The 20,042-nt window shown below is 53.7% G+C and overlaps 1 protein-coding gene across 3 annotated transcripts; it reads right to left on the reverse strand.

Annotated features, from left to right (window-relative positions):
* Positions 1-333: 333 nt before the first annotated feature.
* On the reverse strand, positions 334-19,637 carry FPGS (folylpolyglutamate synthase). Of its 3 annotated transcripts, none has more exons than XM_082470213.1 (15): positions 19,486-19,637; positions 7,966-8,094; positions 7,822-7,875; positions 7,673-7,737; positions 5,917-6,031; positions 5,688-5,768; positions 5,495-5,556; positions 5,304-5,406; positions 4,905-4,982; positions 4,516-4,663; positions 4,298-4,387; positions 3,345-3,495; positions 2,953-3,028; positions 2,026-2,092; positions 334-1,195 (listed from the first exon to the last, which is right to left on the reverse strand). In XM_082470213.1, exons 1-15 carry the CDS (start codon positions 19,606-19,608, stop codon positions 810-812), a joined length of 1,728 nt encoding a protein of 575 aa, XP_082326339.1. In that variant the 5' UTR covers positions 19,609-19,637; the 3' UTR covers positions 334-809. The 3 variants fall into 3 exon arrangements, with proteins under 3 accessions (XP_082326339.1, XP_082326338.1, XP_082326340.1); XM_082470212.1 differs by lacking the exon at positions 19,486-19,637 and adding an exon at positions 9,310-10,339; XM_082470214.1 differs by lacking the exon at positions 19,486-19,637 and adding an exon at positions 9,000-9,135.
* Between the last annotated feature and the right edge of the window lie 405 nt (positions 19,638-20,042).

Below are 20,042 nucleotides of genomic sequence, written 5' to 3' on the forward strand. Positions count from 1 at the left end.
ATCCTGGACCTGCCACTTACTGGCTGTGTGACTGTAGGCAGGTCCCATGGCTTCTTTAAGCCAGGCACAGTTCCCTTATCTGTAAAACGGGTATGAGAATTTGCGATCACAAGGTCTCTCTGCGAGGAGGTCTGCAAAGTGGTGCATGGCAGGTGGTCAACGGACATCAATCCATTCTTCTCATTTCACAGACAGGCCACCTGAGGCTCAGAGGGAGGGGGGGACTTGTCCCAGGCCACAAAGCCCAGGCTCCTACACAACCCAGTTCCTGTACCAGCTGTAGCCCCCATCCCCCTATTGTCTGCTGAGGGAGCTACAGGTCAAGAGTCAATCAAATGTTCAGCCAATGCTTTTTTTAAAAAAAAAAAAGTTAAAGGCTTTAAATCACTCCGGCCACCCTCTGCCCCCAGGGGGCCCCAGGCAAAGACCCTCTTCTCTCCCAGAAGGCCACTGGGAGGAGGAAATCTATCAACCAGCAGCCAGTATCCGGCAGGACCCCAGGCTAGGTCAGGCAGCTTACACGATAAGCTGCGCCTGAGGCAGGAAGCAGACAGGGTGGGAGGGGAGATGGGCTGGAGGGTCAGGTCTACTACAACAACCAGAGAACTAGGAAGGAGAGGACAAGGGCACCTGAGGCTCAGAGACAGATCTCAGCTTCCTGCCCCCAGCCCTCTATTTCACCGCCCAGAGCCCAAGTCCCTGGGGCCAGTCTAGACAGAATCAGGAAGGCACGAAAAGCACGTAATTTAGTTCATGGTGAAATGCAGGGCAGGTGTGGGGGAACCCCACCTCCAACCCCACTGCCTCGGCTACTGGGACAGGGAGGGCTCCAGCAGCTTCAGCACGCCGCCCACCAGGTGCAGGCTGCCTGTGACCAGCACGTGGATGGCAGCAGCCTCCTGGAGGACGATGGCCCCACTGCCTGCCACAGGGTGGGCAAAGAGGACCCGTGGGGGACTGGTTGGCTGAAAGACAGGGTCCCGGCCTTGGCTGATCCACTGCAAGGCGTGGGAAATGCAGCTGAAGACGAGGGAGCTGGTGCTGTGGGTGTGGGCTGGGCGGGGTGCCAGCAGCAGGGGTGCAGGCCCACCAGCCTCCGGGCTGGCCTGGTCCTCGTGCAGGCGGCTCCAGTGTTGCTGGTGTGCAAGGCAGCGGAGCAGCACCTGGTCCAGGGTCACTGTGAAGTTCTGTTGGTCTGCGGGGCACAGGGACGGGCGCATCAGCGAGGCAGCCGAGGGTCGGGGAGGGAGAAGCACGCTGTGAGCACCTGCACAATGCCAGGCTTTATACAAGCATCATCCGTCCTTACAGTGGGTGCTATGAGGAAACTGGGGCTCAGGAAGTTCAGTGAATGTCCATCGTCACAGAGCCGGTGAGGAACAGAGCCAGGCAGTTTAGCTTCAAAGCTGGGGCTTCTGCCTACCAAGCACATCTTTCTGCCCTAGCCTTATTGCCTTCATCTGTAAAACGGACAGGGTCCATCACCAGGTGGGCATAAGTACTTCCACAATGCAGACTCCCGGACTGTCCCCAGACAGTCTGATGTGGGGCCTGGGGATCTGTATTTTTTAGATTATGTCAAAAAACCTTTTAACATGATCCACAGTAAAAAATACATTTTACAGTGGCAACCCAGTACTCACATATGTGCACATATATGTTTGGAACAGAATCTTCATCAAATAATACCTACCCTTAACTTTGTGCAAGACACACTGACACTCTCTTCTCTATTCTATTTAAAATTTAAAATGCTGGTTGAGACCCACTAGACTGATTTCAAGAACCATCACTGGGTTGTAACCTGCATTTTGAAAAATAGTTTCACCCACAATTCTTTTTTCAGTATTGCAGTCACATGCAAAATTCAAAATGTACCAAAGGGTACTTATTTATACGATAAAACAAATCTAGTTCCTACCCAAGACCTTCAGTTCAAAAGCTCTCACCGTCACCAACAGAGCAATCCACCTCAGGGCCCTCCGCCCTCTGCCCACCGGAGGGACCATGCCTGTCACCTCTCACCTGCGTTGTCCGTGGATGACACCTCTGTCAGGTTAGGGCAGAAAATGGTATAGTCAAACTGGCAGGGCTAGAAGGCCAAGGGGAGAAGCTCAGTGTCAGAGCCCTGAGAGGATGCCCCCCATCCCAACTTCCACACAGCACCCCCGGAGTCCACATACACGTCCCCATCTCTGGAGATGCCCCCCCACCAGCTGAAGTGGAGTGATGCTGCATAAACCCAGCCACAACACTTCGATGCCCCCTATCTACCTCACTATGCCCTGCCTGGCCTGTGGCCTGGGCAGCATGGCCCAACACAGATGGGGAGACAGAGGCTGGAGCGGGGGGCTGCATTTGCTTAAGGTGACCCAGCTACTGAGCACAAAGGATCGAGGTTCTGGATATGAAGAACAGCCTCAGCATCCTGGTCTGTGAAATGGGAAACTAGGAACCATTTCAGCCCTGACAGTCTAGGGCAGGCTCAGTTTCCTTGGGCAGAGAAGGGCCCCTCCCTATATGCTTTATAGCCCGGTGACTCCTTAAAGGAAACTTTAGAAGCAGGTATCCTAGTAGCAGCCCTGTTCTATGGAGAGGCAAATTGAGGCTCGGGGAAATGCCATCTCTTATCCAGGGTCATATGCTAGCAGCTAAAACGGCCTGACAGGTGAATCCAGAGCCTGCACCTTACACCACTTACCTGGTCCTCACTGTAAGCCTGGGCTTGAGTGTGACCATGGAGGAGAATGAGGACAATGACCTGTGACTTGACTTCCCTGTGCCCAGTGCTTTCACATTTAATCCTCAGTACAATTCAGGGGGGAGAGGAAAAATCACTCCCATTCTACAGTTGAGGAAACGGAGGCTCAGGGATGAAGGCACCGCTGCTGGGGGTCAAAGCCAGAACCAGGGCTGGGTTGCCTGCTGTCCATCCCCCAGCCAGCCCCTCACCTGCAGCAGCTTCAGCAGGGCCGCGGAATCCCGGTCCCCAGTGGAGTTGAAGAGCAAGACACGCACCTCAGACCCGCTGTGTGAGTGGTGAGGAGCGGGAGAAGGGAGGGTCAGAGCGGCGCCTCCCACCCCTTCTCCGCGGGCCCCGCCCCATCCTTCCTCCAAAAACTTCCCTCCTCCCTACTGTCCCAGTCCGACCCCGTCCCTGCGTCCCGCCCCATCCTTCCCCGAGGCCCCGCCCCTCCCCACTGGCCCAGTCCTGCCCGGGGCCCCGCTCCACCCTTCCTCAAGGTTCCTCCCCTCTCCACTGGCCAAGTCCCGCCCCCGTGACCGGGTCCCGCCCCATCCTTACCCGAGGTCCCGCCCCAGCCCCGCCTCTGTCCGCAGCTCACCCGCCCGGCCTCTCGCGGCTGTGCAGCGCCTGGCGGAACCAGCGCACGCAGGCCTGCATGCTGCTGGTGGTGTGCGCGCCGTCCAGGTACCAAGTGAGGGGCCCCCGCCGCAGCAACTGCGTCCGGCCCGGCCACTCCGTGTCCCGAAGCCCTGGGGGAGGGGAGCAAGGCAGTCCTCCAGCGGCAGCCGCGAGGCTGCCCTTCTACATCCTCCCACTCCAGTCCTCAACTCGCACACACTACCCGCACACACTACCCGCCCGTAGAGCCCCCGCTGCTGGCCGCTCTGACAGCCCAGGAGCCTCTTACTGGGCACTAGCCACTGGGATCAGCTCTTTGGCTGCCTCATCTGGTGGAATCATCCAGGCGGCCCTGAGAGGGGGCTGCTATCATATATCAGTCCCAAGTTTCAGGCAGAGAACCCTTAGCTCAGAGAGATTAGGTCACAGAGCAAGTGACACTTGGGGCTGGGATGTAATCCACCTAGCTCCAGGACTGTGTCATGGCCCTGACACGGGGCCTGGCACACAGTGGGCACACTGGAACCAACTGCTGAAGGGGCTTAACAGCCACGAGGACCTACTGTGTGCTGAAGGCTTTGGGGGCAAGCAAGAAGCCTGACAATATCACCATCCTCAAGAACCTCATGGTATTATGATGACGACAACAAGGATGGTAGTTTGGCAGCTACCAGTGGCTGGGCACTTTATCCCATATCTGCCAGGCTCTGGACTCAGTCCCTTAGTGATGTCACCTCACAGTGGGCCCTATCATCATCTCATTTGGCAGGTGGGGAAACGGGCTCAGGGAGAGTTCATGAACTCAAGGTGTGGGAAGCTTACTGACTTCAGTCCTTTCTCTTAAGGCACCATCTTGAATTGCCCCCACCTCTCAAACAGGAGACCAAAAGAAACATCTGAAGCAGCCTGGCTGGGCAGGAAGGTCCAACTCACCATGCTGCATGTGGGACGTGGGCTGGAACACAGGTGCCAGGGGCAGCTGCCCCAGGAGGCTTGGCCTGGATGCCTTCAGCTCTCCAGTATCTGGGCAGGGGAGGGGAGGGAAGGGAGAGGGAGGGCTGTGTGGGACTCAGTGTGCTCAGGCCTCACCTAACGGCCCTCAGAGGCAGGTTCCACATGTCCCCTGCCCACCCACTCACCTGCCCACTTACCCTGGTAGCCCTTTTGCTGCAGCCAGCAGCGAGCCAGCTGCAAGGCCAAGGCGGCATTGGACTGCTGGTGCTCCCCCTCCAGGCCCAGGGTCAGCAGTGGCCCCCCTTCCTCCAGGGCTTCTAGTGGTGGGCACAGGTAGAGGGGACACTGCAGAGGGGATGGGCAGCAGCTGGTCAGGGGAGCTGCTGCTGCCTCCTCGGCCAGCAGGCCCTCCCTGATGCCATCAGCCCTTCCATCTTTCCCCATCAACCACAACCCACCAAGTCCTGTTCCTAGAACCGAGATGTCCTCCAGCTGGACGAGCACAGATGAGCAAACTGAGGCCCCAAAGGATAAAGTACCTCCCCAGTCAGCCGCGCCCCCACCCAGCTGTTCCAATCAGACTCACTGAGATCTGCTGAGCGCGGTCCCTCAGCACTGCCAGGGGCCCGTCAGGCTGGAGCACGGTGAAGGCGGGGATGCCACACTGTGGAGGACACGGAGGGTGAGCCCAGGGTCCTCCACCTCCCATCACTGGCCCCCACATCCCTGGTTCTGGGTGGCCCACTCAGCCTTCCCCCCCATCAAACCTTTGGGAACCCCTCGATGGGGAAACTAAGGCCAGAGATGGGGCTCAACTTGTTCCAGTCCCATGCAGAGCTGGGACGAGAACCCAGACCCCACTGATGCCCAAGACCTCATCCTGAGTCAGGAGGATGCAAATGACCCTGCCACACCCGCCCCCACTTCCCTGAATCTTGGGGCCCAGGCCATCCATGTACCTCCCTCCCCAGGGCTGCCTGGTCACCTTAAAAATGCCCCCTTTCTGCCATGCGATCTTCTCCATCGTGTCCCCCAGAAGGCCAGTGTGGTCGATGCCAAGAGAGGAGACCCCACACACCACAGGCTTCCTGGGGGAAATGAAAGAGCCATGATGCCCCTGCCCCCGGCCACCGGGCTCCCGGCCACCATCCCTCTCCTCAAGCTGCTCCCCCTCACTTGACGATGTTGGTGCAGTCGTAAGCCCCGCCGATGCCCACTTCCATCACTGCCAGGTCCACCTGAAGAGGATCAGAGGGCATGGCAGGGGGTACAGGGGCTCCCGAATGCCACACCGGAGCCCCTAGCCTGCTGAGATTCCCCTTCCCAAGGCCTGGAACACAGGGTTCTGGGGAGTGGTGGGCACACACACCTTCTCTTGGAGGAAGACATGGAAGGCCATGAGTGTGAGGAAGCGGAAGTAGCCAGGCATGGAGACACAGCTGCTGTCATCCTGTGGACAGGATCACATCAGAGCTCAGGGCCCCTGCAGCCTCTGCCCTGGGGAAGATGGTGTTCTGGGATGTGCAGTGCCCTCTGGGTCTACCCACCCACTCCGGGCCCCTTACCCTGCCCACCCACCAGCCCTCCGGCATGGGCACCTTGGTCTCCTCCAGCCGGTGGTAGAGGCGCCAGAAGTACTTGGTGAAGAGCTCGGGGCTTATGGGCTGCCCATTGATTCGGATCCGCTCACGCACCTGCACCAGGTGGGGAGAGCTGCCGAGAGACCTAGGGTCATCAGGACTCCCTTCCCAAGACCCCCAGGCTGTCCCCCTCCCCACAGTCAGACCTATCTTTCAGAAAAACAAATCTAACTATGTCACTGCCCTGCTGAAAACCCTTCTGTCGCTTCCCCCTGCCCTTTAGAGTCCCAGCTCCTCATCTCAGCCTACCAGGCCCCGGTGGGTCTGATGCCACTGGCCTCACCTCTCACACATCCCTTGGTAGTTCCCTGTGCCCCAGCCCCTCTGGACTATTATTAGTTCCTCCAGCTCCACCCCCCACCAAATTTTCTATCTCCAGGCCTATACACAGGTCCACTCCACAGGTCTCAACTAAGACAGCTCCTCCAAAAAAGAGAAAGGACCCCGCCCCACCAGACTGCTCAGGCATGCTCTCTGGGCTCCCACAGCTCCCCATGCTTCCCCCATCCCACATCGATCAGTTACTCGGCCAACATCTGCCCCCATAATGTCTGTCTTCCTGCCCTTGAGGGCAAGGCCCCATCTGCTGTGTTCAAGCTGCATCCCCAAACTGGCCCACGAGGCCACATGGGCCCAAATCAAAGGCTGGGTTTTTACCCCAAACATTATTTTGGAAGAGATTGTTGGCTTATATTTAAATCCTCAAAGGCCCTCTGGTATTATGAATCCACTCCATTTCTTTAATTTGAATGAAGAACTATTGAGGGAAAACACATTGTTCTGAAATGACCTCACTCAGCAGGTTTCAGATGCTTACAGAGGTCACTTGATGGAACTGGTAAAATAAAAGGAGGCAAAAATCTTGAACGCCCCAAGCTTAAGGACCAAATCCTGAGCAATCTACCATCATGTGAATCCCACTGCTCTACCAGTGACAGGCTTAAGAAGGCATGTACAGCTCCAGGGAAGAGAGACCCATGTCTAACCACCCTGACCGCCCCCCATCCTCTGGTGTGAGTTTAGATGCCTGAATGCAACCAAGAGGGGGTGCTGCCTGGAGGGCAAAGCAGCAGCTGAGGCTGGCACAGCGGAAGGGCTCCCTTCCTCTGCCCACCTGGGAGGTCTCAACAGAGTTGTCATAAACTACGCTTATTGTTTAAGCCCTTACTAGCCTGGTTTTCTGCTCCTTATGGCAAAGATGCCCTAGTTGATAAATATTTCTATGTGATTTAAAAACTGTATAAAAAATAAATAAATAAATAAAATAAAAAATAAAAACTGTATAAGGAATTTAAGTTAATGAAAAGATATCTGAGGGACTTCCTTGGTGGTCCAGTGGTTAAGACTCTGCACTTCTACAGCAGGGGGCACGGGTTCGATCCCTGGTTGGGGAATTAAGATCCCACGTGCCGCTAAGCGTGGCCAAATAAATAAATAAATAAACAAAAAGATATCTGACTATTCCAGCTGTGTATTTCGTTTATCCATTCAAGTTGCTGCCCCCCTCCCCAATTTCTTTCCATTATGAAAATTAAAGATTGCCATAAACTTGGGCTAACTGGTAAATGCTAATTGAATGTCTGTTGAATGAATGAACACTAGGCAGAGAGACACGCGGCTGAGCTGCTGGGGGTGACCCTGGCCCTGAGGTGCTGGCTGGTTCCAGAGCCCCCCAGAGAGCTAGGAGACACCACATCCCTCTGTACCTCAGTACCTAAAGAATCCCGTCTTCAGGCCATAGCTTCGGAGGATACGTTCAGTGAAGGCACAGGTGGAGCCCTAGAAGAAAAGGTCTTGTCTGGGCAGGTCCCCCCCACCCCACCCCACCAAGTGCACGTCCTACCCCTGGGTCCTGTGGCTCACCTTCCCCTTGGTCCCAGTGATGTGGATGATGTTCAGTTGGTCCAAGTCCTCCACCTAGGACAGACGGACAAGGTCCCCGCCTCAGCCACAGGACTCACAGACAGATGGGAATGGGGGGGTGGTCAGAGGCCCTCCCCACCTTACCTGCAGCCCACTCCGTGCCAAGTACAGCTTCATGGCTTCCAGTTGTGTCTGGGGGTCACCCCGCTGGCGTTTCACCTGCTCCAGGTAGTTGGCGTTGGTCTGCAGGGTGTTGAGTGTGCGCACAGCATCCTGGCAATGAGTCCCCAGGTAGTAGGTTAAGGCTCATTAGGGGTCCATAGGGACAGAGGAACCCAGCATACCAGTGGCCAGGGCCAGGGTCCAGGCCTGCCATGCCAGCCCTGTTTCCCCAGCCTAGAGGTTAGGCACCAGTGAGAAAGAAGTGGCATCTTTCCAGTTCTAGCAGAAATGGGAGCCTGGGGCAGTTCAGACCCACCCAGGGAGTGCCAGGCAAAGCAGGCAAAATGACTAACGGGCTATCCTTGCTTCCTGTTCGGCCTCTCCAGGCTTCACTCTCAGGCTTTTGCCCTCATTCTCTCCATGGTCCACCACTATATTGGGCCCCTCTTAGGGCAGGGCCAGAATTACAGAAGGCTGGGGTCTTAGAACTGAAGGAATTAGAACTAGGAATTCCTGGAGGCTTCCATGCCCGGGACTGGGCATGAGGATTGGGGTTCCACATTCTGACCCAGAGAAGAGTTGCTTGAAGCAACCAGATGGGGAAGAGGAGTCTCAGGGGGAGGAAGGGTGTGCCAGGGTCACTCAGACAAGAAGGCAAGTAGGTATAGCCTCAGGACTATACTATACTTCCACTTGGGGGGGGGGGTGGAAGTGGGGGTGATGTTTATTTCCCCTCAGGGCCTCAGTGGCTGGTTGGAGGACCCACTCTCATCACACTGGTGTCACCTGCCTGGCCAGCATCAGGTTCTGGTCTCTGGCAACTGGCCCCTGGCACAGAGCCAGGAGGAAGCTTTCTGTTTTCCAGATTCTTGCACCACCCCCACTGCTCCGAGTCCTGCCTGCTCCCCAATTCCAGGCTCTTGGATCTTCATCTCCTGAATCCTAGAGACGCCAAGCCAGACCTATACTCTGGATCTCCCAAGTCTGGACTCCTGAATCCCTTTCCCCTCCCTCACCCCAACTGCTGGTTCTGAGTCCGGAGACACTGGAACTCCAGAATCTCAGCTGAGCCACTGGATCCCTTGGTCCTATCACACGGCGTCCCTTCCCATTCTCTAACGCGGTACACTTCAGCCTCAGAATTCCCAAATCCGGTACCCCGGGTCCAACTTCCTGGTGCCTGTCCCCACCTCCGGAATCCAGGATGGCCCCGCCCCCCCGAGTCCCCCAGTCCCAGGCTCCTGGCCCCTCTCTCAGCTGGCGGAGGCCAGAAGCCAAGCGCCTCAGGCCCGGCTCACGTGTCATTGCAGGACCTCCCTCCAATACCTGATACTCCATGCCGGGCTCCTGCGGCGCAGGCCACGCGCTCAATACTCGCCTCGCTGCGACCCCGGTTGTTGCACCACGCGAAGAAACCGCTGCCAGGAAGAGAGCCGCGCGCAGGTGGCAGCGTGCCCGCGACATAGTAGAGATGCAAGCGGCGCCACGCTAGGCCCGGACCGAATACTCCACGCCCCTCGCCTGGCTCCGCCCCCGACTCGCCTCCGCCCTCCGCCACTCAGCGTTTCCCAACAAGCCCACCGGCACCAATAAGAATCTGCGGGACGCCATCCTTGTGAGGGGCAGGCCCCGGGGCGGGGCGGAGAGCTTCATTCATGTTTATGAGGGGCACGGTCCCGAGCGAGTCCTCTGCCTTAGAGAAATACGCGCTCCTTTCGTCATCATCCTCTCAAGGACCCGGCCGCGCCCCCCAAATTGGCCAGTCCCAGTCAGCAGCCCTGCTCCAGGCCAGAACCAGCTTCGAGCCGGGATAGAATGACAGAACTGGCGGACAACTTAGGGAGGTCGCTGAATCCTGGCCCCAAAACGTCCCGACCCAGCGCAGAGACCCCGGGCGGCGGGGATGCGGCCTCTGCTCTGTCGAATCTGGGAGCTCGATTGTGGGGCAATAGGCCAAAAACCAGGCACCTACGCTACTGGGGACCCTAACCGTTCCTGGGCAGCCTGGGAAGGCTTCTTGGAAGAGGCGACATCCTGGCCTTACGAGGCCTGGAGATGGAGCGCAGTCAGAGAGCCCTGGGGTGACAGGATGCCAGATCCAGCAGGACCTTGTAGCCTTATAAGAAATTGGATTACATTTAGATGACAATAAAATGGTTCTAAGGAGGAATGACAAGATCAGAATTGCCCTTTGGAAGATCTGCTGTTTGGGGAATGGATGGGAGAGCCACCCACGGAGGGGGCAATAATCTGTCCTACCTGGGGGTGCAAGACTCCCATTTGTCCTGGAGTTTTCAGAACTTTTTCTGTCTATGACCTTCTTGGCCCCAACTGCTAGCATGGAAAAAAGTAGTATGGAGATTCCCTTTCTACAGCTGAGATCTGGAAAGGTGTGTGTGTTTGGGTGGGGGTGGGGAAATTGCTGCAAAAACCCTCCAGAGAAGTTTCCTCAGATAAAAGGCAGTCCCTTAACAACTGATGGGGTTTCAGAACCAGTGGCCCCTCCCGCTTTCCTGAAGGCATTGGGGATAAATATTTATCAGAGATTGTTTGATTTTGAAATAAACAAATATGTTGAGAAGACTCTGTCATTGGCTGGACTTCCGCTTTTCATATCACTGCAGGGTGCCCCACCCCTGCCGCATGGGAGACAGAGAAGTCCTTTTCTCTCTTAGTGTTCTTTTTTTTAATCATTGAAACTTTCTTTATACATTATAATTTAATAATTGAATAAAAAATAATCATAAAGAGGCTTTAAATGATTTTTCTTTTGCTTAACCCTCGCCCCCATCCCCCAACCCCGGTTCTCTTTTGGTAATTCTTATTGACAGCCAAGTGTGTGTCTCACGGTTGTCTATGCTCATGAAATCCCAGACACACCTAGACATCTATAAGGCCTTGATCTTTTTTGTTTTTGGTTTTGGTTTTAGTTTTTGGGTTTTTTTTGGTGGCGGGGGGAGGTGGCGCGCCCCACCTGGCTTCCAGGATCTCAGTTCCTAGACCAGGGATTGAACCTAGGCCATGACAGTGAAAGCACGGAATCCTAACCAGCAGACCACCAGGGAACTCCTTATAGGGCCTTGTTGATGCAGACAACAAGATTTTTTGCATCTTAATTTTCTTTCTCAACAGTAAGCTCATAGGGATCCCTCTAAGACATTTACTTAACAAATAGTTAAGTAGCACCTTTCTGGGCCAGGCACTGTTTTAAACACATTCTACATAGTTGCTCATTTAATCAACAAAACTCTGAAACAGGTGCTAGTATTATATCCTGTTTCACAAGTGAGGAAACTGAGACACAAAGGAATAAAGACACATGCTCAAGTCACAAACTCAAGCTTTGAACTCTGGCCCCGGAGTCCTTATTCCTAGCCTCTGTACCTCCTTCCTGCCGCCCTCCCCCACTGTGGGTGAGGGGGCGCTGCTAACTCAGCAGCAGTGGCTGTACCCTAATGCATCCCCAGTTGCCTGCAGTATTCTGCCGCAGTGGATAGCATCTACACCAGGGGCTTATATTTCTGAGGGTGAGATTGCACGGAGGGGGACAGTTGGGTCCAGGGGTGTTTGCATTCCTTCCCGCCAACACTTGTAAACGTTGCAGCCCACCAGCTGTGTAGTGTGAGGAGAGCCCCCCTCTTCCAGAATGTCCCCCAGACGACTGGGTGTAGAGTACCCTGTCATTCGTACTCTGCATTTCCCTGGCTGCAGTGAAATTGAGCATCTTTCCAGGCATTTATTTTAGTAAACTGCCTCTCACTCATCCTTGGCCTATATATATTTCCAACGTCTGTTCAGCACCTTATTGTCAATTATAAAGCACTTTGGGTATCACAGATGTGAGTCCTCAGTTCTGTCCTCTCTATGGGAAGTATTTTTTTCTTAATCTATTAGTGGTGGCCCCAGTTGATTCATTTGTAACAGCGGGTATTGGAGTTCTCGGCCATTCTTCCAAGAATAAGATCCCAGGGAAAATGAGATCCCAGGAGGGAGACTCCTTCCTCATTTGGATGATTTGGAAGCAAGTCTTCCAAAGTGCAAATCTGACCTTTTCATCCCTCCTTAGAACCATTTTATTGTCTTCTAAATGTAATTCAATTTCTTATTGGAAAATCCCATTGCCTACTTTCCTGAATCTTAACTGATTTCTTTCCCTTTGTTCTGAGCAAAGCAGTCCTGTCAGTTCTCCCCTCTGGCCTGATACAGCCCTTCTCTAGGGTGGGGTGGACTCATAGTCCTAAAAAATCGTTGAACTACACACCTCAGCTCCAGTTGGAAACAGAAATAGATGTAGAGACACAGAAGGCAAGAAACAGCACAGAAAATTCCAGGGATCCTATCTGGTATCATCCCAGTTGTGCAGGAAATTATAACTGGTGACTGGAGCCTTGGCAAAGTCACCCAGTGGCCTTAGGCATGTCACCTGTCCCCTGGACCGCTGCTTCCTCCATGGTCTCCAAGGACAAAATTTTTTTTGGCCGTGCCGCGTGGCCTGCAGGATCTTGGCAGTGAAGGTGCTGAGTCCTAACCACTGGACCACCAGGGAATTCCCTCCAACGACAATTTTCATAGCCAGTGACGCCAGGAAATTTAAAAGGGGAGGGGATAGAATAGATTTATTTTCTTTTCCTTATTCAAACTTTTCCTTACTTTTTATTTTGTTTTTAAATTCTAAATTTTTTTTTGGATGGATGATACATCATATCATTCAAATAGTCAGAGGTACAAAAAGGAACACAGAGAAAAGCTTCCCTCCCACCCCAGGTCTTAGCATCCTTATTCCCCTCCCCAAAAGCAAAGCTATGTTTCTTGTGATCTTTCCAGAGACATTTTATGCATTTATAAGCAAATACAAATATATTTTGATTTCCCTTTTATACTCAGAGATAGCAGCAGACTATCTGCTATACATGAGTCTGCATGGTACTTTTTCCACATACCTTTATATCCTGGACCTTATTCTGGACTGTGTTGGCACCTAAGAGCTGCCCCATTGGCTAATTTGTTTTTTCAAAGCTGCATAGTACTCCTTGCTGAAGAAGTACTGTCGTGTATTTGGCCAGTCTCCTACTGATGGACATTTAGGTTTTCAATATTTTGCCATCACAAGCAATGCTACAATGGGTAACATCATTTCTTCCATGTGTGAGCACATCTGATGGATAAATTCCAGGAAGTGCAATGGCTAGGTCAAAGGTGATTTGCATTTGACACTTTCATACAGATTGCCACGTTGCCCTCCAGAGGGACAGGACTGGTTTCCACCCCCGTGCCTCTGCAGGGCATGAGCCAGCTGCTTCCTCACCAACATGCACTGTTAGCCAACTCTGATCTTGCCAATTGCATAGGTGGAAAAAGGAATTCTCAGGGTAGTTATCATTTGCATTTATTTTATTGTGAAGGAGGGTGAGCATTTTTCTTGTGTTTAAAAGTCATTTGTATTTCTTTAGCGGTCCACTCCTCTCCTTTGCATCATTGCTTTTAATTTGAAAAGCCACAGATGTTTGTAGAAGAAAACAGAGAAATGTATAAAGGAGAAAATCAAAGGCATCTTAATAGGGCACCTGGAGAGCCACTGTTGGCCTTTTGGCGCCACCACGGAGGTGTTCTCAGTCTCCATAAAGAACAGTAGAAACAAAGGCATTGTCTGGAGAGCAAAGAAAAGAAAACAAGGGCACAGAGAAACTGGCAAGCAGGCCAGTGTCCACCCACGGTGAGGCAGCTCTGCAGGCATGTGTGGAGGGTTAAGTGAGGGGCCAGGGCTCCTGCTTCAACCCACGCCCTCCCAAAGGGAGAGGATGTGAATCCATCCATTCCCTCATTCATTTGATGAGAAACTGTCTCTATGCCAGACCTGGGCTGGGTGCTGGGGACACTGGGTTCTGGGGACAGATGACAAGGCTCTGCTCTTGGAGTGCCCTGTCCAGGGGGCAAGAGAATAGTAAAGAATGAAACTTGCGAAGAACGAATATTTGCAACCCCTGATTAGAGGCTGTAGGGGCAGGAGTCTGAGGCCCAGAGAGGGACAGAGACAGCTGGGGGCCACACAGCAGGTCAGCAAAGGCACCATGCTGGGCTTTCTAAATTCAGATCTGCCTAAGTTACTGCCCCCTCTCCTGCCTCATCATGACAGCTGGAAAGGACTTCAGAAATTGGCCTTGGCCTCTTCCACCTCCACCCAACATTTGCCTCTGCCTGAAACACCCTTCCCCTAAGCTCTTCCTCTTTGCTTTTTTGGGTGGGTTCTTTTAGCTATTATTAAGCACTTATCCCTGTACTTGGCATTGCAATCTCTCTCTTTTTTTAATAAATTTATTTATTTTATTTATTTATTTTTGGCTGCGTTGGGTCTTCCTTGCTGTGCATGGGCTTTCTCTAATTGCCGCGAGCAGGGGCTACTCTTCGTTGTGGTGCGCGGGCTTCTCATTGCGGTGGCTTCTCTTGTTGCAGAGCACGGGCTCTAGGTGTGCGGGCTTCGGTAGTTGTGGCACACGGGCCTAGTTGCTCCGCGGTACGTGGGATCTTCCCGGACCAGGGCTCGAACCCATGTCCCCTGCATTGGCAGGCGGATTCTTAACCACTGCGCCACCAGGGAAGCCCTGCAATCTCTTTTTAGTTCTCACAAGAACTGTATGAATTAGAGATTATCCCCACTTTACAGGTAGCGAAATAGAGGCTCACAGAGGGTAAGCAACTCACTCAGGGTGACACAGCCAGTATGCTGCAGAGCCAAGATACAAACCCAGATTTCCTGGCTCTAACACGTGCCCCTACTCTCTACCACTTGTCTGGTCAATCTCTGCTGTCAATGCGCTGTGTGACCTTGGGCAATTCGCTTCCTCTCTCTGATCCTGACTCTCAGTCTCCTCCTTAGTAGAACAAGGGTTGAAATGAGTTCTGTCCCAGGTCATAATTTCTAGGGGGGTCTTGCTGAGGACAAGAGCCTCCAAAGGCCACCGCACTCCGGAGAGCCTGGACTAGAGGAGTCCTGCTGCCCCTTCACCACCCCCATCCAGGGTTCTGTGGAGACCAAGGGAGGTTCAAGCTCATAGGCAGGTTTACGCAGAAGCCTAGCATTCAGAAGGGAGGTACATTTCTGATGGCCACACCAGGGTTCTGTCCCTCCGATATACATAAGGACTTCCCCACCTCTGAATATCAATTCATATCCAGTGACCTACAAGAAAACACTTTTCTGTCACTGGGTGAAAAGAAACTTGCCTTAAACAGAATTCCACACCCTCAGCGGCACAGCCTCTCCTTACCCTCGCCCGGACTCTGGCTACAGAGGTGTTTAATGGATTTAGTTTATTAGGAGGGCAGCGAACCTTGAAAATGGGCCTCCCTTTGACCCTGCAATTCTACTACTTCTAAAAATGACCCTGAGGAAACAAACAATTGGAACTGTGCTCAGAGCCCCACGTGCTGTTTATCACTCTCCAGTGGCAGGTGACACGGTTGGTGACCTGACAACGCCCTCCTTCCTGAAACCCTTTGTTCTCTGGGCTTCCCCGACACCTCCCTCCCCCATTCTCCTTCTTCCTTGCTGGGTGTGCCTTGCTGGCCCTGCCTTCTCCCTTCCAATCTCCTCACCTTGGCGGCCAGGGGCTCACGCCTCTCTCCAAGGTGGTCCCTGCTGTCCTGGCTCTATGATGATGTCTGACTTTCAAATGTCCCTCTTCGCTGAGCTACCAGGCATGAGCATCTGGTGACCTGATGCCTGCAGGCATTTCTGCCTTAAAACCTGCTGCTCCCCAGGACTTCCCAGCACGGAACAGCTCCACCATCCACCTAGGGGCTCAAGTCTAAAGCTGGGCCTCACCCTGGGTTTCTCTCCCCATCACCCCCGAGCCCCCCCCGCCCCAGCCTCTCCAGCAGCCATTCCCATCCCTCCAGTGGCATCTCAGGCTGCCACTGCAGGTCTACCCTATAGCCTCCTTGCTGCTGTTCCTCTCTACCCTTACAACCATAACCATTCTCCATCATTTTTAAAGAAACTCAGATCTCGTCTCTCCTGCTTCAAATCTTCCAGTGGATTCCCACTGCACTTAGGATGAGGTCCAAACTTCTGATCTTACCTTCTCTAACCATTGCCCCCCCCAGCCCTGCTGTCCTCCTCTGATTCACAACCATGCCAAGCTCATGCCCACCTTTGTGAAAGTCCGCACCTAGTGAGCACCTAGCATTAAAAGTATGCATTTAGGGCTTCCCTGGTGGCGCAGTGGTTGAGAGTCTGCCTGCCAATGCAGGGGACATGGGTTCGAGCCCTGGTCTGGGAAGATCCCACATGCCGCGGAGCAACTAGGCCCGTGAGCCACAATTACTGAGCCTGCGCGTCTGGAGCCTGTGCCCCGCAACAAGAGAGGCCGCGATAGTGAGAGGCCCGTGCACCGCGATGAAGAGTGGCCCCCACTTGCCGCAACTAGAGAAAGCCCTCGCACAGAAACGAAGACCCAACCCAGCCAAAAATAAATAAATAAATAAGCCTACACCTTTAAAAAAAAAAAAGTATGCATTTAATCCTCCCAACAGCTTTAGGAGTACCGTGATTATCCTCCTTATGAAGATGGGAAACTGAGGCACAGACGGGTTACGTACACAGCCAGCCAAAGGTCACACAGAGTGAACGCATGACAGAGCCTCAGGGCCTTCGCACTGGGGTTCCTTCTGCCTGGAATGTTCTTCCCCTCAAAGTTCACATGACCGATTCATGATCATTCCAGGTCTCTGCTCAAACGGCACCTTCTTGCCACATTCTTTTCACCATCTACCCTTTTGTACCTTTTGAATTTTGAACCACGTGATTGTATTAGCATTTCAAAATAAACGTTTTCTAAAAGAGTGTTATAAATCTCGATCTAAGAAGACTCTTAAGGGAACAAATCTGTTGATGAGACAGTATGGACAGTGGGATCCCATTTTTGTTAAAATAATTATAATTTAGAAAACAGCCTGGGTGTAATTTCCCCAAATGGTAACTGTAATGAGCTCTGAGCGGTGAGGCTAGAGGTGCTTTTTTAATATATACATGTATATTTTTTTCTTTTTTAAAAATTTTATTTAGAGGTGACTTTATTTTTTTGGCCGTACCGCACGGCTTATAGGATCTTAGTTCCCCAACTAGGGATTGAACCTGGGCCACGGCCCTGAAAGCTCCGAGTCCTAACCACTGGGAAGCCAGGGAATTCCCTAGAGGCGACTTTTACCTTCCTTTCACTTGTATGTGTCTTATAATTTTTCCCCTGGGAACATGCATAAGTGGGAAGAAGAATGAATGATTTCTTCCACACTGGGTGGCTGGCACTTCAGAGCTCTTCTTGACCAACCATCTCGGTCAGCAGTTGGGGACACTGAGGCCAGCATGGGGCCCGAATTGATCTGGAAGCAGGTGTGGCTCCTGGATGCTCCTGGGGTGTTCCTGGGGTCCCCACTCATGGCCAAGAAGGCCCTTTGGAGGGCACCGGACATGTGGCCTGGGGCCTTGAGGTGGGCCAGGTCACAGAAAGGTTGGTTTCAGTTCTGTCACCTCTCCGAGGGGTCTGAATGCTCTCCGAGCTGGTCGAGCCCTTCTCTGCTCAAACTTGAGAGCAGGTGTCTTACCAATTTTCAGAGGGAAAAAAAAGTGTGGAATATTTTTTCTCAATTTTTTATCACACTCTGAAATCACAATTGTCCTCAGCACCTGCTCCCTGGGGTATAAGATTTACTGAGCCTCCTCCTTGCCATTTAACAGGTGAGGAAACTGAGGACAAGAGGAGAGGAATCACCTGTGAAGGTCACCAACTAGCAAGTTGGTTCAAAGATTCAGCTCAGTTCCAGCTCCTTTTGATTCCACATTTAGCCCCTCTGATCAAGCTGGGAATCCCTGGCTTTTTTTTTTTTTCTTGTAATATGGATTTTCTTAAATAACAGTTTATGTGAGTTCTTTCTAGACAGCAGCGCTGTGCGAAGACATTTACACGCATATATTTCGTTTGATCATCACACTCACCCTGTGAGGAAGGTTCTGTTCTGGGCAGGACCCATTTCTCAGGGGAGGCAACAAAGGCCTAACGGGGGAAGTGGCTTAGTCATTCACAGGCGTCTGTAACACCAAGCCCCACGCTGCACCCCGGGCACCCATGGACCCCGCCCCCACCTGCCCTCTGCCCTTGGACGTGCCTGGTCATCTGGTCAACTGGGCTCTGGCTTTGAGCCGGCTCTCAGTTCGGAGGGTGGCCCTGCTGGTGATGAGGAGGCCTGTGAAAGGCCAATCCTCCCCAGCTCCTGCGGCCACCCTCAGTTCTTTCCCCCCGGTGAGGGGACCACACCGTGTGACAGGTCACCTCACCTCTCTAGGGTCCTGGCCTCTAGAGTGAGGGGGCGTGGATGACCTTGCGGAGGCCATAGCTCCCAAACCCTGGCTTCTGGGGCTGCCCTTCCTCTGCTGCTGGGCAGCAGGCTCTGTCTGTCACGAGGTCTGGGGAGAAGTGGCCCGCCTGGCGTGCGGCCCCTGGGAACGCCGGCTGAGTGCTGCAGGGCCTCGGATGGCCATCCCGAGAGGGAGGGAGGCACTGTCTCGTGGTGCCCATTCTACAGAGGAGGAAACCGAGGCTTGGTGAGCCTAAGAAACTTGTCTAGTGTCTGACAGAACCTAGACTCCTGTAGCCCAGCCCGGGGTTCCCATCTCCAGCTCTGGCCGGTCTCCGCCAGGGACTGGCTCTGCAGCTTCCCAGCTGGTGGGCCTCGGCCTCGGCCACGGCCAGTCTCCTCGTCCCCTGAAGCCCTGTTTCCTCATCTGTAAAGCGGGTGGACACAGTCCTTCCAGCCTCAGAGGGCCGGAGGAGGTGAATGAGGTAGGGCTGGGCCCAGAGCACAGAGCAAGGTCTCCACACATGAGCAAGGTTAGAAATCTTTAACAGGCCGAGTCCTTAAATGCTCTTAACCGCACCTTCCACATCTATGAAATGCAGATAATAATGGTCTCAGATCCATAAAACGTAGACAACAATGGGCACAGGGCCCAGCAGGTAGTAAGCACTTTGATCAATGTTGACATTATTATTATTTTTATTCTTATCATCAAAATGGAGCTAACAGCCCTTCCTCACAGATCAGTCCGGAGAGTTAAATCAGAAGAAAACCAGTCTGTAAACGGGGCCTGGCACGCAGGAGGACCCTTGAGACTGCCTCTGCCACCTCCCAAGCCTGCCGCGGGGTCTCCCCTAAAGACCTCCCTCCAGAGCTTCCCATGCCCACACTGGGTGGGAGCTTCTGTGGCGCCTCCAGCTGGGCGGAAGGGGGGCTATGAGGCCTGTGGGGAGGGGTGGGGGCGGCCCTTGAGCACCCCAGGCCTTCAGAACAAGGCTTATGATGACAAGATTTTTCCCTTGGGGCCCCGCAAAGTTCGGGGTTACTATCATCACTAATGGCCTTGGATCCCTGGGGGCTATTTACACCCTTTGTACAAAGGAAGAGTTTAGAGAGGCAGGCCCCCTGTCCAAGGTCACCGTGTTTTCCTACCTGGAAGGAGGCAGCTTTAGCCGAGAGAGGACCCCCGCATGGGCCCGGCTGCTCCATGGGTGCTTCCCACCAGAGCTTCTCAGACACTGGCCAGGAGGTAGCCAGCGACCTGGCACCTCTCATCCCTGGGCTTCCCGCTCCCTGACCGGCTGGGGCATGAAGTGACTCACAGGTGTGGGTACCCCTGCCAAGCCTGCCCTGGGCTGGGCCAGAGAGGGGAGGGGGAAGTTGGGGGGATTCCCAAGACCTCGTAGCCTTCTCCCACCCTGATGTCGGGTGAGGGGGGGTGGGGAGTGTGCTGGGAGGCAGGTCTTCCCTGATCGGTCTCTGCTCTCATCCTGGGATCAGCCCAGGGATCTCGGCCTCCCCGGCTGTTTTCCGCACGCAGGACTAGTCAGGATCTCCCTGTGAGTTAAATAACAACCGGCGGAGGTTAAAGGTGAGCAGGCAGAACGGGGTGTGTAGGGAGGGGGCACTTGGGAGACTTCCGGACCTTGGGGCTGGGCTTCCTGCCCAGTGGGGCTGGCTTTATCTGGCCTCTCTTATCACAGCCCACC

Source organism: Balaenoptera physalus, assembly GCF_965194825.1.
Source record: "Balaenoptera physalus genome assembly, chromosome: 7".
In the NCBI taxonomy this organism is placed as follows: domain Eukaryota; kingdom Metazoa; phylum Chordata; class Mammalia; order Artiodactyla; family Balaenopteridae; genus Balaenoptera; species Balaenoptera physalus.